General features: G+C 37.4%; 1 protein-coding gene across 3 annotated transcripts in view; it reads right to left on the bottom strand.

Moving 5' to 3' along the window:
• Nucleotides 1–18,623, bottom strand: part of LOC131354484 (G protein-activated inward rectifier potassium channel 1) — an 84,636-nt gene that overhangs the window by 42,613 nt on the left and 23,400 nt on the right. Inside the window, exon 4 of one of the 3 annotated variants that reach the window (XM_058392203.1) lies at nt 15,706–18,469. The exons of the other annotated variants lie outside the window; for them this stretch is intronic. Within the exon in view, the coding sequence (XP_058248186.1) occupies nt 17,871–18,469 (599 nt within the window). The 3' untranslated portion in view covers nt 15,706–17,870. Of the gene's footprint in view, nt 1–15,705; nt 18,470–18,623 lie in introns of those variants that run through there. 3 annotated transcript variants of the gene reach the window in all.

The following is an 18,623-nucleotide window of genomic DNA, read 5'->3' as shown; positions in this document are numbered from 1 at the left end:
AACCAGTGGCTCCCGCATTTGTTAAGTAATTAAGGAAAAAGTCAGCTTTCTCTTTTTTTGTCTTTCATCCAACTGTTGAACACAACATTCCCTAAGCAGTTCATGGATAATGGATGGATGTAGTTCACTGGTGTTTGGATAGAGCTACTTATGCCTAAGCTTCTGTGTGTCTCTTATGGCCTTTCCTGAAGTGAGGGATATGGTGTCTTTCATCTGATACAAAATGCAGTCCACTTGCAAGTCCTCACTGAGTGAAACAGCTGCAAGCACTGAATTAATGCAGAGACAGACTGTTACACATCTAGGCATTAAGAAAAGAAAACATGGCACAGAATTTAAAGGGAAAAAAGTCGAAAATCCCTTGGGGCTTTCCAAGACCACATTCTGTTGTTATTAGTGTGATTGTGTCAGCAATCACACTCTTGTTATCGTCACTATTTATTATTATTAATATTATTATTATTATTATTATTACACTTGTTATCGTCATTATTATTTATTATTATTATTATTATTATTATTATTATTATTCCGGTTCCTGGACTCGCTACTAGTCCTAAACGGTAATAGCTAAAATTATGGTTCCAACGCTAAAACGTTCATCATGTTATGCTTAAGTGTACTATTACTTTTCATGCTGATAAGTATTGTAGTTTATTTTATATCAATTTTAAATGCATTTGTTACAGACTTCACTTCCTGGTTTCCGCACGGGCATTTAAGGAGAGCGCACACAGTTCGGTTGTTCAGTTCAGATGTCGTAAACAAGCATGTAAAACGTTACTAGTCCTAAACGGTAATAGCTAGAAACATGGTTCCAACGCTAAAATGTTCATCATGTTATGCTTATGTGTGCTATTACTTTTCATGCTGATAAGTGTTGTAGTTTATTTTATATTAATTTGTACATGCATTTTCACGAACTTCACTTCCTGGTTTCCGTACAGTTCGGTCTTTCCCGGGGATTTTCGGTAGGTGCCGTAAACAAGCATCTGTAGATGTCGTAAACAGGCATGTAAAACATTACTAGTCCTAAACGGTAATAGCTAGAAACATGGTTCCAACGCTAAAATGCTGCTTAGGTGTGCTATTACTTTTCATGCTGATAAGTATTATAGTTTTTTATAAGGATTTGTAAATGCATTATTCACGGACTTCAGACCGCTGCTGTGTGTGTGTGTGACGTCAGCTAGAGTGAGGGAAGAGGTTTTTTTTTTTTTAAAGTCATATCGTCTTTAATCTGATATTTAAGCAGAGCACACACGCTGGTTTGTTTAGACTTCATATTTTAACTGTAACTTTATTTTGTGTTTATTATTCGATAATTTTTTTGCAATAGTTTAAGCATGTATAGTTTTTATATATGTAACGGAGGCTTGCGCTAGGTGCCGTTCAGCGAGTTGTATAAAGCCTGTTTCAACTTGATTATAAGTCACCTTGCTTTTACTACCTTTACTCCACTGATCTCAGTAGTATTATAAGCTGCACTTTAGCTTATTTGTTAGCGCACCTGTGCTTAAGTGTGCTATTACTTTTCATGCTGATAAGTATTGTAGTTTATTTTATATTAATTTTTAAATGAAATACGGACTTCAGACCGCTACTGTGTGTGTGTGTGTGTGTGAGAGAGAGAGACGTCAGCTAGAGTGAGGGAAGAGGTTGGACGCATCTTCTTTACACTGTTCCCAGCGCACACACTAGTTCGTTTAGACTTCATATTTTAACTGTGACTTTAGTTTGTATATATTATTTGAGAATGTCTTGCAATAGTTTAAGCATGTATAGCATTTATGTAACGGAGTGTAGCGCTACGTGCTGTGATGTAAACCTCATCTTAATAAGTTAACATGCCAATGAAAGCTTTCATTGCCTCTAGTACTTTGTTAGCGCGTTCGCTTCCTGTGCTGTAGACCCGGGTGCGAAACCCACTCAGGGTTGTATTTATATATTATTTCAGAATTTCTTGCAATAGTTTAAGCAACATATCGCTTAAACGGTAATAGCTAGAAACATGGCTCCAACGCTAAAATGCTGATAAGTATTATAGTTTATTTTATATGGATTGTTAAATGTATGTTTCACGGACTTCAGACCGCGACTGTGTGTGTGTGGGGAAGTATAATAGTGCCAAAATTCTTGAAAGCAAAATAGCATATTGAATCACATGAACTGAATAAAAACTTGCCACAAAAAAAGAAGTTTGAATTTTTCTGCTTTGTATTTACAATCTTCGTTATTTTTCAACCTCACAAATTCAGGTATTAAAATTCAGGTCGAAAAATTCAGGTCTTAACATCCGGGCTATTACAGGAAGAGCAATGGATTGCCAATGTCTTGGGCCCACGTCACAGCGCACTTTAAAGTGTACATCCTGCTCCCTGTGCAGTTCACCTGGAGGGGAATCACTTTGCCGATTGGAACACGGCTCCTGTAATTAACCTGCAGCGGAGAAACGGGTCTGAGGAAGAGCGCAGGGATTGCGGGCTGTGAAGACGATGTGCCAGGGGGTAAATTACAATAGTTCCTACAGCTTGAATTCTTACTCTACAGCCACATAAACTACCTTAAACTTTTTAAACTGTGACTTTAACTTTTAAATATTATTTGAGCCTGTCTTGCAATAGTTTAAGCAACATATTCGTAATCACACTCACATTTTCTTCTGGAAATGCAACATTCTAGTTTATATTTGAGGTTTAACATTACCAGCATCCTCTTATTATTATTTTACCATTATGCAAGGTTTGATGATTCATGAATCTCAGGTCTTTGAAGGAGGCAACACAACAAAAGTTACACATTTGCTAATACATTATCACTAGTAGAGTATTGTTTCCTTTGGTAGAAATAAAATGCTTGTAAAATCCAAGGATTTTTCTTCAGTAATTAACCTTTGCCCTCCAGCTGCCGCAGGGGTCAGTATGATGCTTAATCCACTACTTAACATTTTTATGTATATTTCCATATTTAATATTCTCGACCTTTTGACCTTTTTTAATAAGACATTTGTAACATCTTCTCAAAACCCATTTTAGCTGATTTGCGTTCACTCCTACACCTCATTGGTCAAATGACCTCGTCAGAGTTTGTGTTGTTTTTTTGGCACAAGCACAGGATTTTCATTACATTTTAGGTCAAAAACTTAAAAAAAAAAAAAAAAAAGTTGGATCAGATTTCTCAAACTTGAACACTGTATTCCACATGAAATTGACATCATGCTGGTCTTCTCACTTCATAAAATATTTACTGGCATCACACCAAGATGCTTTGGGATCATCCTGACACATTAAAGATATTGATTCTGTGTGATTTATTTTGTGTGTGTGTGTGAGAGAGAGAGAGAGAGAGAGATGGAGAGTCCATTCCAATATTAGAAATACAGTAAGTGTATGTGTACCCATGAGAAAAATGAAATAAGAGTTTCTTAAGTGTCCATTTGTACTTCATACAGTTTGTCATAAACATATGGTCAATCATATTTCCAGGCTCTGCCAAATTACCCTGAAACAATCACGACTCAATTCAATTAGTGGGAGAGGTTATGGCAGTAAGATCTCATAAGCCTGCCTTGTTCCTGGTTCATCATATTGTCTTGTCTCTCTCCCTCCTGTGGACAATAGCTATACATAAGGTCTATAATAAACTTCTCTACCTTCTGAGGTGAACTTGGGTTGTCTTTTTAGCTGAAAAAGCTACAGATTTCTTTTTAAAATGAAAATGTAATGATTAATTCAGGAGGCAAAATACTGCCTAATAAGATGCTACTGAAGATTCTGAGATGTGTGGGGGGAGTTGATATATTTGCACCGGTTTATGACATGCCAGCTCAGAAATGTCAAACATCAGCTTACTCCAACTTCACGCATGAAAGAAGTCTGACTACAGGGTGGCAGACGAGAGCTGTCAGCCAATCAAGGGAGAGAGAATAAGAACATAAGAGAGTAAACAAACCAAAGAGGAAAAATTAAATATGATTCAGGATTGATGGAAGTCTTTGTCGCTGAAACGGTATGACATTTTTTCTCTGATTTTGTGAAAAGCCAGTAAATCGCAAACAGTACAAGTTAGCCAATTTGTTCGTAATGTGGAATTTGTTTCATAATCCCAGAGTCATCTCCATGCAAATAGATCCGAGTCAACAGAGCATTTGGAGTCACACTGATGTGCACGCTACAGATTTTTCTTTGTTTGAGCTTTGCAGGTGGGAGAGTGTGCTGTACAGTAAATTACACAGAGGGTAGAATAACAAGAATGTGGATCTTGATGTGTTGATTCTATGGCGGTCTGTTGCTTTGATGAATGCTAATTATCCTCTTACCACCTTCACAAAAGAGCATCAAAATGATCCAGCTCCTCACCAAGCTGTTCCCAGATTGTAGTTTCCCATTCTGATGGACTTACTTTTGCTGCCAAAATATGTTGGCTATATTGGAAAAATCTGTGCTTAACACATTGAACAAATTCAGAATCAAAGGCAATGATTCTATAAGAACAAATACAAAAACATTTAAGATAGAACTTCACTAGAACAAAGCCTCACGCTCCCTAATCAAGAGAATATATAGACTTAACTAATGGGAAACAGGTGAAGCTAACAGGCTGGACTTAAGCTAGCAGAGTTGGGGGGAAGGTCACTTTTTGAAGGTCTTATATTATGTGGCCATTTTAAACTCAGTGGCATCCTGTTCATCCATTCAATCACTTACTCCATCAAATGAAGTATTTAAATGTACTAAATGTAAAAATAAACTAAATTATAAATGGCTAAATCAGCCATCAGTTACAGTTGTGAGTTCTCTCAGAAGAATGTTGTATATAAACCTTTTGCACATTTTGATTTTTGCATTTTCTTTCATTCCTCAATGCTAATTTGTCAAATTATTTGCAGAACATTTTCAGGTCATGCCACAGATTTTCAGTTGAATTTAAGTCTGGGCTATGACTCTATCATTCACAAATACAAGCCTTTTTTTGTGCCATTTCATTTATGTTTTTGCCCTGTGCTTTGTATGGCCAAAAATATGTGGACATCTAATCATCACACCCAGATGTACCCATATTCTAGCCATGCTTTGCTGTTATAATAGCGCATGGCTGTGGAGATTTGTACTCATTCAGCCAAAAGAGCCTTAATGAGTTCAGGGACTGCTGTTGGGTGCGGAGGCGCAGGGTTGCCTTTCTGATTCATCACAAAGGTGTTCAGTTGGGTTCTTTCACTCCATCCTGAGCAAATTATATCTTCAGGGAGCTTACTTTATGCACATGGCCATTGGCATGCAGGACCAGGTTTGGGCCCTTTAGTTACACTGAAGTAAAATTATAATGTTACAGTATACAAAAGCATCCAATACAATTGCTTCAAAAGCACATATGAGTGTGACCATCAGGTTTCCACAAATTTATGGTCATATAGTGTTTTAGCCATATTCTGTATTCTTTTCACCTTAAAAAAGATATCAGGGTAAGTAAATATATTTACTTATATTAGGCCTGTTGAAAAACAGTGCTAGAACATGATTCTACCATCAACATGCTGGATCAAAGGAATGGCAACTTTAGTCCCATCAGACCACTAAATCTTTTACCAAAAGCCATTAGATTTTCTAACATGGCCTTTTTCAGAACTGGCTTTCCTCTGCCCATTTTGTCATCAAGTCCACATCTGTCAAGAGCTAGTGATATTAAAGATGTCTACACAGGTTCTCCTATTTCAGCCAGTGAGCTCTTTAGCTCCTTAAGTGGACACTTGGACACTTCTCTGACAATTGCCCTTCTTGCTAGAGCACTCAGTTTGGCCTGATCTTAGGAGTGTCTGGGTTGTGCCATATTTTTTTTTTCCAGTTATAGTAGGTTTCACAATGCTCCTAAGAAGGTTCAAAGCTTTGCTGATGTTTTAATAACCTTCTCATCCCTTGTAGCAGTGGCAGCTCCTTGGTCTTTATGACAGCAGGGCGGATCTGATCTGCTACTTTAGCTGGGAGAAATCCCAAATTCAGAGATAAAATGCATAGAATCGGATTACAAATTAACATAGGTTTATCCTGTTTAAATAATGTCCTAATTTAGATAAAATAGAAGACATTTTGATAAAAGAAAGGGAGGTGAATACTTAACAATTAGGCATATGTCTAGACTTTTTTCTTTTTTTTTTCAAATTAAATACTTCTGTAAACATAAATAATTTATTAAATTTTATTTCTGTAGAGAGTTAAATCAAAATATAGCAAAAAGAGAAATAATCACTGGGGGATATGCAGTATGTGTAATATTTTGTAATATACTGCAGTTTTATATATCCTATATGAAATACTATGTCAGGGATGCTATATGGATACTTTGGCAACATTTTTATTTTTTTTTAACAATTTTGTTGTCTATAATATGTATAATTTAGAATGTAAGGTAAGAACACTTAGGTTTATTTCTTCAGAAATGATGTTTTTAAGAAAGCAGAGAGGAAAAAGATGAGAACAATGTGCACAGATGACAAGACCAGAAGATTATTAAAATGACATTTATAATATCATATGATAATATATTATAATATTAATAGTAAAACAATGTATTATACTCCAGAGATAAATAAGCTAAAGAAAATTTTCTTTCTTTTTTTATATTTTTATAAAGAAAATAAGCTACATTGCTTCATTCCCTGGCAACTTCTATTTTTTACCGAGAGCAGCGTTGATGCAGGAGCTGCCCTGCTTTACTGTAATCATCATGGCCAGTGGGAAGATGGATGAGAGAGATCTCACTGCCCTGCTTCAGTATGGCAGCTCTCAATCATACACAGCAGCACATGATGCAGAAACACTGCACAAGCTCTCAGTCAAAATACAGAGGCCAGATGTGTCTCAGAATAGCACAAGCAGCACACTTTATGTGAATAAAACACTGAATGTAAGATGATGAAATAATTATATTTTTTACACCAGACAATGTATGAATGTGGTTGGCATTTCTGCATTTTTTCCCCATTTGGATTGGACTAAGAACTTTGAATGTCTGTTATTTTTCATTTCCTTATTGCTTATTACGTTTACATGCTCATAAATAGAACATCGAATATCTTCTGTACCTGACCATGCCCTGCATTTTTTGTCCCTGATAATCACTGATGTCTGCACAATATCTAACCATCTATCTATATTATACTTATTATTATATAATTAGTTTGAGAGAACAACCTGAGCATTAATTATTCTCCTCAACTAGGTCACCTGCGATTCCTTTCTACTAGCCAGCTCTCCCATCATACAGGGAGGGTGATGTCTCACATGTGCTCTCTCTGAGACACATATTTTTGGACTACTGTTTATGCTGCATCACAGGGCAGTGTGTATAGAGCCATGGCAGTTTTGTAACATGCTTGGAGGAAAAAGCACTATATACCTGCTTCCACATTCAAGATTCACAGACCCCCCATGGGAAATGTCGATGTGAATGACAGAGGAGAGAAAGAATACCATCCTTTCCAAGTTCTCTTCCTTTATTTGGCCTGTGTCTTAAGAATGGTTGTGGCATCACCTGAATTCTTGATGGCTTGAGGATTTATTTGCTAAAGAAATTTATATGAAATTACAACACATCCTATTTATAAAATACTAAAATAGAATCTAATAAAAATCAGTGCACAAGTCTGGTAGCTTGGCCAGCAGTGAAGATTGGAAATACCATTTTATCATTATTGAAGTGCTCACAGCTCCAGGGTCCTCAGTTCAATCCTAAGCTCAGGTTACTGTCACATGTTCCCCCTGTGTTTGAATTGGTTTTCTTCAGAAACCACTGCGTGTATCCCTGCTTTGTGCTTAGTGCTCCTGGAATTGGCTCTAGAGTCACCATGACCTTGAACAGGATAAAGCATTAACTGAAGATGAACAAATTGTTTTCACTCATAACAGCAGTAAGGTTTGGCTTGGCAATTTAAGGCTTAATCACTATAGCTGCCAAAGTTAAGATAAACTGAGATATAATTTGAGAAACTAAGGGAAAAAAAGTGTTATTTGTCTGTTTGTAAATCTTACACAAATATATTATGGTACAGTATAAAACACTATTTATTCACAAACTTGAAAATTACTTTTCACACACACCATAATCTGAGACTGGACCACAGCTATATTTCTTGCTCCTTGTGTCCTCTCTCTCACCCACACACTCTCTCTCTCTCTCTCTCTCACACACACACACACACACACACACACACACACACACACATAGAGACTGAGAGAGACAGAGAGAGACAGGGAGTCATAATTGCACTTGCATGCTCTAATTTAACTATCTCCAGTCGTGAGGGCTGCAGGTGCAAGACAGGGCATTGACAAAAACCCAGAGATCAATTAGCTCCTTTACTCCAGCTGATATGAATGATTACCTGTGGGAGGCAACCTGCGGGTGCTTTAATTTGCAGCCGCACAGCACTGCCTGCGTAAGATTATCACTTGTGTTGTACTTGTCTAATGAAACACCATTAAAACTCAGCTCATTTTCCTGCACCCTGATGTGAACCACATAGTCAGGAACAGGGGAACTTGGATTTTAGAGTGTAGCAAAGGGTGGTGATGGGGTAGAAAAAAACCATGAAACTGATGCAGTCTGTTAACACCCCATTCTGTAAGTGTCAAATTTCTGAACTTTCCAGTAGAAGACACAAATGCGCATAAAAATGTTAAATATAGTGTTGGTTCGCACTGTTCTCAAATAACCAACTGTAAAAGAAAAAAAGGTCAAATAAAATAAAAACAATTTGCTGATATCATGCAAATAAAAAAAACTCAAGGAAACACTACATTAAAGAAAATCTATCTATTATAAATCTTGTAAAATTGAAGTATAAAAAAGTCTTAGCTTTTGTTAATTTAACCTATGTCAGGAACTTGATTTAAAGCTACCATGATTTAATCAAAAATAAATGCATTTTTGATATAGGTTAATATCAAGGTGACCAATCGATTCCAATTTCATTAGCCTGCCCAGCATGTCTCACTGCTAATATTGACACTGTGCTGCTTTTGCAACAGTCTAGTAGTAGTAAAAATACCCCTCTAAATATAAAAACAGGACAGACTGAAATATGGGATGCCTCATGGCTGTCACACTATTTCAGACAACCATATTCAGAAAAAAATGAGACCTGACCTCAGTGTTGTTGAAAATGAGAGGCTTTAATTGGAATTTCAGAAACACAAAGAACTGCAGACTCATCCCAGTTTTTCTGAACTGCCTTCGTGGTGGTGTGAGTTAAAGGTCAGTTTCCTTAACCTCATTACACAGACTCATCTGCATTATTTATACCCTGTGGCTCTACAACTTGTTCAGAGTAAGTACACAAATAATCAGCAGCAAGGAAAACTGTTCTAATATAAAATGCACAAAACTCATTGCACTACATTTCAGCTTTTAGACATGAAAATTTGCAAAAGGAGTTCAGTACCTAAGCAGATGTTCATCCTCTCAAAAATGGGCAAATGAAATAATCAAGCCTAACTGAAATTTGAATAAGGGAAATCTGGACAGATGACTGCAAAATATGACTTACTGTTAGACAGGTGGGTGGCACAGTGGTGCAGCTGGTAGGCTTTTTGCCTCACAGCTCAGGGGTCTCTGATTCAGAACTGAGCTCAGGGTGCTGTGAGGAGTTTTATATGTTGTCTGTGTTGGTTACCTCTGGGTTCTCCACCTTACAAACACATGCAGGTAGGTGTACTGACTATGGTACATTGCCCCTAGGGGTGAATGTATGTTGCATGGTGATGTGTGATAGACCACTATATTATCCAGTGTGTATTTCCATCTTGCCCCTGGTTTTCACAGGGATCACCTCAACCCTACTAGGTAAAGATGAAAAAAATTTGGCTTGAAGATTTTAAGACTATGAATTTTTTTGAAGGAGGCTACTTTTTAGCTTGCAGTATCAGGTGATTTTAGGAAGTGCTGTCAGACCCATACTGAGCCTGAAGGGCTGTTTCACATACAGTCCTTGTGCTGAGGCAATAGGCAGGCAATAAGGGCAATGATTGTTTTTTATTCTTTTAGTAGCCTTTTGCAGTGTACAGCTCTTACCTGAAAAAAGCTCTACAGCCTGCATTCTGATTATAAAAAAAGGTACTGGCTACATAATGGTCCACACAGCTATGTGTGTGTGTGTGTGTGTGTGTGTGTGTGTGTGTGTGTGCAAAATACTATGGAGGACATTTCATGTGCTCACGAGGTAACACTGCTGAACAGTCCGGACACATGCTAAAAAAGAAAAGTGGACTTTACTAATGTCTATACAGTATATAAAAAAATCCATGATATGATATTTATATATATATACCTATATATATATATATATATATATATATATATATATATATATATAAATTTCACAGTGCTTCAAAATTCTGAATACAAAATTTATTGCGAGTGATATAACCTGTAAGATTTTTTTTTGGCTATGGAAGCCATTAGAAAATGTTTTAGTGACCTGCTTAACATTACTTTTAATAGATACCAAAGTACCCAACCCTGCCTGTTGTAGCAAGCTGCATCTAGAAATAATTTATTAGAAATTGATTTTAACAGTATAATTATTATGATTGCTTTGTTATGGTTAAGTAACCTTTATTTGTCACATATGAATTATTGCACAGTGAAATTCCAGTCACACAGTGAATATCCCATCCTTGGAGGATTGGGGTCAGAGCAGAGGGTCAGACATGATGACCCCCTGGAGCAGTGGTGGAAACGGTGGCAGCTTGGCAGTGCTGGGGCTTGAACCTCAAACTTCCGTTCAACAACCCAGAGACATCCCCACCCTGTATTATGTAGTAATACAGGGTGGGGATGAGAAGCAGAGAGAAGTCTTTTTCACACTAGATGGAGAGGAAGGCTGAGCAGCATCTGGGCCGGGTCCACCTGATTCATAAACAGTTACTTCCTACAGGCCATTAGACTTGTAAATAGATCTGTCTGATGGTCACCTCAGCTTATTTTATTATCACTTCTCTCTGCTGCCTTACCTACTATACCTACTGCACTAAGTCACTTTAGAACAGAGAAAATCCCATTCATAAGCCACTTTACATTTTATATTAGGAAAAATATTACTGTTCACGTTTTGGTTTCTGTAACGTTTAGTGCTGGTTATTTGTTAATGTATTGTTATTTTATAGTTTATTGCACAGTTTGTTGTCTGTATTTAGTGATTTTCCCCTGTCTGTCACTGTTACTTTGTCTGACATTGTATCAGGTTAAGGGTAGCAGTGGGATTCTGAGGGAACTATATGTGATTCTTAAAATTACATCTGTGTGATGAGAGAAATGACAATAAAACCATAAAGCCTACTTGCAGCCGAAGTTTAAAAAAAAAAGCTGGAGAGGTGTGAGAGGGATGAATGAAAAAGTCGTACATCCAGTGATACAGTATATACCATAATGTAGTATAGACAGAAAAAGAATGACTCTGTGTGTGTGTGTGTGTGTGTGTGTGTGGGGTTTAATCAAATCCAAACTGGCGTCTAAAACTCTGGAGCGTTATAGTAGAGTGACAGCTTGCAGTTGCTAGGTAACTACTGCAGAAACCCCTGCTCTTGAAGTATTTAGAGCAGATCATTAAGCACCAATTTCCACTCCGAAAAAAAAGAGAGAAAAAACTCAGGAGGTTCATGTAGAGCAGCAGCACAAAAGAGCAGAGCTGAAACATGTAGGGTAATTGTAGGTAGTTGGAGAAGGTGGTATTATAATGTTTGTGGTACGTAAATGAAGAGGTCACAGAGAAAAGAGACACGCAGTCAATTCAGATATTTTCCACACTGTATGTGTTTATATACACACAGAATGCAGCATTTCAATCATGTCCATACTTCGTTAAAGATTTTCAGAATTCAACTGAATGAAGATTTTGTCAATGACAGACTTCTTTAGATACTAATTCAATGCAAGCAATTTTAACCCTAATTTTCCTGAAGCAATAAAACACAGAGACAAAGGGATTATTCTATTATATGATTATAGCCCATTTCTTGGGTGATGGAATAAATTAGATCTAAATGTGCCACTTACTGATACTGGTGGTCTTGTAAAAGAGTTTTTTAAGAAGACACGTAATTTTAGAAACTGAATTACTTGAGCAGAAAAGCTTTGTTCTTTTCCATCTCAGTTGCTGGTTTTAAAACAGTGCTGTTACAAAGCATTTTTCCTTGTTCATGCTCTCTTGCTCTTTCTTTCCCTCTTTCTCTGTCTCTCTCACTCTTCTCCTGAGACTGCCCTCTAAACACAGCCAACAGATGGGGGAGCAAATGTGATGTCATGTTTTTGGGGCTGGAACACAGAAATATTCCTCAAGGCTGAGTTTATGATAAATTCATCCTCATTCTGCATGCTGCAGGAAATAAGAAGAGAGCATAATCTAATGCCATGCTCATAAATAGCACAATGGTGTTAAAAAAAACAACAACACACACACACAATGTGGCTCAATCTACAATGACTAAAGATAAATGTCAATTATGGATGTAATGTATTCAATTATAAACTGACTGTATTCTAAATCATAGTCTGAGACAAATAATGCTGGCTTTCTATCATTTCTATACTGATTATAATATATAGTATAAATATGAGCAGGTCTGTTTAAACATTTAATATTCATCTTAGGGAGATATATTAAATCATCATTCATATACTGTGCTTGTCACACACACACACACACAATACTGTTGTAGACAGCCTACTGTTCTTGGAGTTTTTGTATTTTGGTAGTCATGGATATGTCTGTCTAGCTTTAACTGGTTTCTAATTATGTCTTCTTTCAAGTCGTGTCTTCTTCCAGATTATGTTCTTGTGTTTTTACCTCTTTTCTTCGTATCCACTTCTGACATGACATTCATTTTGCTCTGTAAGAGAGCATCTTGACATTTAAGTAACTCCACAAGCATCACATGACTTATATGTTATGCATTCTGAATAAAGTGACACATATATATATATATATATATATATATATATATATATATATATATATATATATATATATATATATCTTCTTTTATATATATATAAAAACATCATGGAATAGAGTACCGATCAGGCCTGGATAGACAAGATATAAAATGTCAATTCACACAAATGACTTTTAATACTTGTGTAAGTGTATTTTTTAACTAGTTACAAAAACCTCATCAGGTTAAAATGACCAATATTACAGTTTTGTTTTGAGGGCGAGAGAGTGTGTGTGTGTATGTATATGTGTGTATGTGTGTGTGTTATGGGGCCGCAGGTGCACCCCCATCTGCACTCCCCTCAGAAGAAGAGGCAGCTGTTGTGGATGAGATATTCCCCCATGTGTCTGGCATGGAGAGCAAACCTCCACTAATACCATCAACATCACTGCACTGATGATTAGGTGCTCTCTCACTCTGCAATGAAGAGGGAGATAGAGGCACAGAGTAAACACACCCCAGATGGGTGTACAGGAATAACATAAGTGATACAAAGTTAGAAGTGAAAAGGAGAGAGAAAAGGGTGAGAAGATGTTATTGTCTATTTTTATTCTATTGTAGCTTGCCAACAGTCAAATTTGCAAGTAAATCAAGATCAATACGAAGTCCTCCAGCCTTATTCAGCTTGTTACTGAGAGACTGTTGATTCACTCTGTGCCTCTATTTTGATCAATACAGTGTTAAAGTATGGTTTTATTAAAGATTATCCTTTTCCAGCCCATGATTTGTCTCTGTACTATAAAACACTATCTACCAGGATGGCATTTATTTGTAAAGCTAATGACCAATCAGGACAGTGTTGTGTATGTTGTAATGTAAAGTACCATTCACTATAGTATATTATGTACTACTACAACTACTACTATGTTAATCAAAGCAAAAATACTTCAGTATTTCTAGAGTTTATTTTAAGCCAACGATGCATGTGCTGAGATTAAAGGCTGCACAAATGCTGACAAGGACACCAGCAGAGCAAGCACTCTGACATCTGCATCCTCTTCATCAGCACACAGCCAGCCAACATCCGCTACACATTTGCTTATTGAACTTCTCGACCACTCTATAGATTTTGATAAACTTCTTATATAAAGAGGGAAAGGATTCACTATGCAGCCAAAAGTTTGTGGACGTCACAAACATACGTGCTTCTTTCCCAAACTATTGTGGCAAAATCACACTGCACAGGATGTGTTTGTCTACTATAGCTTTAAATTTTTTTCCCTCACTGGAACTAGAGGCCAAAACTAAACTTGTTTCAGTATGACAATGCTTCTTTGCACAAGACAAGCTTCATAAACACATGGTTTTCCAAGATTCCAGTGAAAGACCTGCACAGAGCCATGACCTCAACCCCACTGAACACCTTTAAAATAAACTGGAACACAGACAGGTCATTTTATTGACATCAGTGTCTGACCTCACTAATGCTCATGTGACTAAATGAGTCCAAATCCCCATAGACACGCTCCAACATCTAGGGAAAAGCCGTCCTAGTAGAGTGGAGGTTATTATAACAGCGAAGTGGGAGTACATTCAGAATAGGATGTTCAGAAAGCACGTGATGGTGAGGATTTCACCGACTTTTGGTATATGTGGTATAGAATTGATCTTGAAATGTATTTTTATGCATCAAATGGCATTCTCACTACTACAACAAACTTTAAAATTGCCAATGTCATGGTGAAATTTCCCTGAAACAATAGAGTACAGGACATAGAGTAGAGTAGAACACACAGAGTAGAACAGAACTCGAGTTTCCAACCTCAACACCTGAACACGTAAAATTGGTTATTTGGATTATTTGTTGTTTATCTGGACTGCTGGAGTGGCATGGTTTCAGAATTTGTGCCAGGACTGTTTAGCCATCAGTCAGCAGTAGAGCGAGTGGGCAAACACTGCAGCTCCACAGAGCCGACACTCTAATTATAGAGTCCAGCATTCATTTTTTGTCATTTTGTGATGAAAAACAAAGCTTCAGTAACTACAAAGTGCTACTGAGTGCATTTTTACATTTATTTCAGCAAAACAACATTGAGCCTGTTAAAGGGAGACTATTTAAACCTTTTAAGGGGATACTGATTGGTAGCAACATATAAGCCATTTGAATTGTGTCTCAGGTGATTTAACCACATTATATGGTGGCTCAAATCTGAATTTATTGGGTAATCAAGGGATAATGATAGCAATTTCGTATCAGAGTACAGTATGAAAAATGGCGGAGCTCACTCTTACAGCCATGCTGCTTTAACGGCAGAATGAATCAATTATGCAGACAACAAAAACAACGCAAGAAGCAAAACCGACTGAACAAAAAAAAGCATGGAAAATGTTAGCATGACAAAATCATTAGGTATTTTTGTTGGTAGCTCCATCATTTAATAACAGAATGACAATTTCATAAAGTTTAGCTGTATTTTGAGAGTCATTATCTTCAGTTCCTCTGCTGAAAAAACACTTTAATGGTTTTATGTAGACTCCTTTAATTGTAACCTTTCAGAGTGGTTTCTAGGTAGAATGGTTTTAAAAGCTTAACTGTACAAAGATCATTTGAAACCAACAAACGTGCGTTAACTCATCTTGGCATCTATGGTCAAATGTTGTTTTTCTGCTATATCTTGCATCTTTTTCTATTCGCGAATTGCTCTAAACGAGTCTTAAAAATTCTAATATTAACATTTGCCTAATATCATGCAAGAAAATTCCAGTTGTCACACAAAGAGAGAATAAATCGTTTTATTTAAGGTACCATCATTACAGTTAGAAATTTCTTTTTGCTATACCGATAAATAATCATCTTAAATGTATAATATTTCAGAGTTTATTGTGCCTTACTTGTGTGCGGTTATTAACCTATATTACAGTACACCACAGGAAAGACTGGATATGTCTATACGTGTATCCTAAGGCCAACTACGTCATACGTTCGCAAATCCTAAAGGTTTATGCTTATCCCTCAGTATATTTAGTATGATGTAAAGAACACATGAAACCTTACTTTACTAACAAAATATGTAGAAAGGTTTATTGGGTCTTATACAGTATATTTAAGACTTCAAGACATAAATAAACTGAGGCTTAAGATATTATGTATATGGTAATAATTGAGGTAATCTAGGAAACTGTGACATTGACTTTCTCGATAAATTACAGGCATTTATCCATACATATGCTCTTGATAATCAGATCATCAAGTGCCAAAAAAACGACCCAAGATGCAGTCCTGACATTTGGATACATCGATGATTACTTCCATTGTCTTGGTTCCATTTTCAATTGATCTGTCTGGATAACAGGTAATAAAAAAAAAGAGTAAGAAAATCATTGGGCATCATCTCTTATTATCTATTATTGTGACTTACCAAACACAAAGAGAGTGAGTGAGGCAGAAATCATACAGTGACAAAGCAAGACCTTGGTGCATTTATGCTAATAAAGGATGCAGCCCAGTTAGTGGTGCAGTGCAATATCCACCATCCAGAGCAGCTTTCCTTCTACAGGTCGTGATTGGCGATATTGCCACTGTGTTCCGTTGGATGCAGAGTAAAAGCTTCTATTCTATAACCCAAGCCCATCTCCACTGTCATTTCCTCACCGTGAGGCTAACAGCGGGACAGTAAATGGCAGTAGGTGCCGAGATCTCCATGGTGATAAAGACAGAGGCTCAGGGGAAAGAGTGCTGCTCAGTCAGGGTGTATTAACAAGATTTAGACACCACTTCATCGGATCAGGCACTTGCATGCATGAATCTACCTTGCCATTCAATCAAGCAGCAAGAGAGAGAGAGAGAGAATTAACTCTGTGGTTAGGTAGTAAGTGTGAGTTGATGCTTATCTCAAAGGTTAAACATTGAACCATGTCTCCATTTCTCATGGTATTTAGTTATATAATTATACAACAGTCTCAGTATAATCAGACTACAAAATGTGTAAACTAGCCAAATGAATTTAAAGCTGAAAAAAAAAAAAACCCTAATTATAGTTCTTGTTAAACAGTCTACCACAAAAGGCATGTACTGGAATGTAAAACAGGGGTTCAAATTAGCCATGTTCATGTGTCTAAGAGATCAATACAACAGACATATTAGTCAAAGTAGCTACACAGAGGTCAGTGTTTGTACAGCGTTTAGTTATTGCTTAATTTAGGCAGAGGGGAAAATGCATTGATGCTAGTGCAGTGATTTTCATCCAGACTCTAAACGAGCTCAGGGATTTATAATGATCTTGTGAATTTCAGTTGTTCTTGTTTTTTTCCTTTAATGCAGGGCTGATAGTTCTAAAAACCATTAAGATCCACTTAGCTTACGTAGTCTTCCTTTTACAAAACCGTTTTGATGAACTGCCCTTGATCCCAATTTGTGGAAGAATCAAGCTCACCCTGTCTCTTAAAGTCTTAAAAACAATTCTAGACAAGCTGAGAAAAGTGAAAGAAGGTAATATATTCTAGGTTAACATTAGAGTACATTACCTCTCCAAGTAAACATGCATTTTAACATAATCTAAGAAACACTTTTACACGACAACAAAAGAACAACTAAAATAAATAAACCTCAGGCATGTATGTGGAATTGTCCAATCATATGGCTTGATGCTCAGATGACCAGCTTGTCTTGGCAAACTCGATTCGCTCTTCAAATAAACATGCCTAAATAAAACATGCCTGATAGCAAAACACTGCATTAACATGCACTTTGTGTTCCATACATGCCGGATTGTGCTTAAAAATCACAACCTGAAAGAATTAGCTCGCTGCATGTCTACCCACAAGTCTCCACAAATGTGCTTTATTCAAGTTGTTGTTTATAGTTTCACTAGGCATAAGATTCTGTCCATGCTAGCAAGCCTAAGGGAGAAGTATAGTACATGTGTGTGTGGTTGTTCGTGTCGCCTACGTGAAGCGATCAGAGTTCATCTTCCGTAATTTGGGTGGCAAATGTCCATCCATACGTCCTCCACCCCCTCCCCCTGCCAGTCGTTGCAGCTTGGGAGGCAAATCTGCAACTGATTGGCTGATGGGCTCAGCATTTAATTTGGAGCTCTTAGATACATTCTTTTCTTCAGAGACACCTGGCACGGAGCTGATGCGCTGCAGCTTTGTAGACAGGTCTCCTAAACTGTAAGCCATCTCAGATGTGGTGGAACTCATTCGGAGCAGCTTTCTTGGCATCCCGTCCCGTCCTGTCATCTTCTGCAGCTTGGCTGGGAGCTTGGTGGTTGTCTCCGCATCCTCCAAAAGCTCCAGGCAGTCCAGAGAGTTGGTCTTCTCACCACTGTTACACAATGACGGAGCTGTGAGTGGCGAGGACATGAGCAGGGCCTCGTCCTGCTCTTTTACGCTGTAGGGCGGAGTGGGGACTTCAAATGTGGCATGGAACTGAGAGTAGTCCACCTTGAAGAATCCCTCCTCCAGAGAGATGACAGGGAAGAACCGATGGCCCCATAGCACCTCATCTTCTGTGTATGATGTCCTTGCTTGGCAAGTCATGCCTGCGAGACAAGATATGAAGGGATAATGAAATTTACACATCACAGAGATTAATCAAGCAGAAATAAGACCAACGCCTCATCAAAGCCCAGCAGAATATAATCATTCAAAAGCCTGGTGGAAGCCGCCATCCTACGACCAATAACTAACCCAATT

Source organism: Hemibagrus wyckioides, linkage group LG06 (assembly GCF_019097595.1).
Source record: "Hemibagrus wyckioides isolate EC202008001 linkage group LG06, SWU_Hwy_1.0, whole genome shotgun sequence".
NCBI classification, from domain to species: Eukaryota; Metazoa; Chordata; class Actinopteri; order Siluriformes; family Bagridae; genus Hemibagrus; species Hemibagrus wyckioides.
This window is presented reverse-complemented; position numbering and strand designations above follow the sequence as displayed.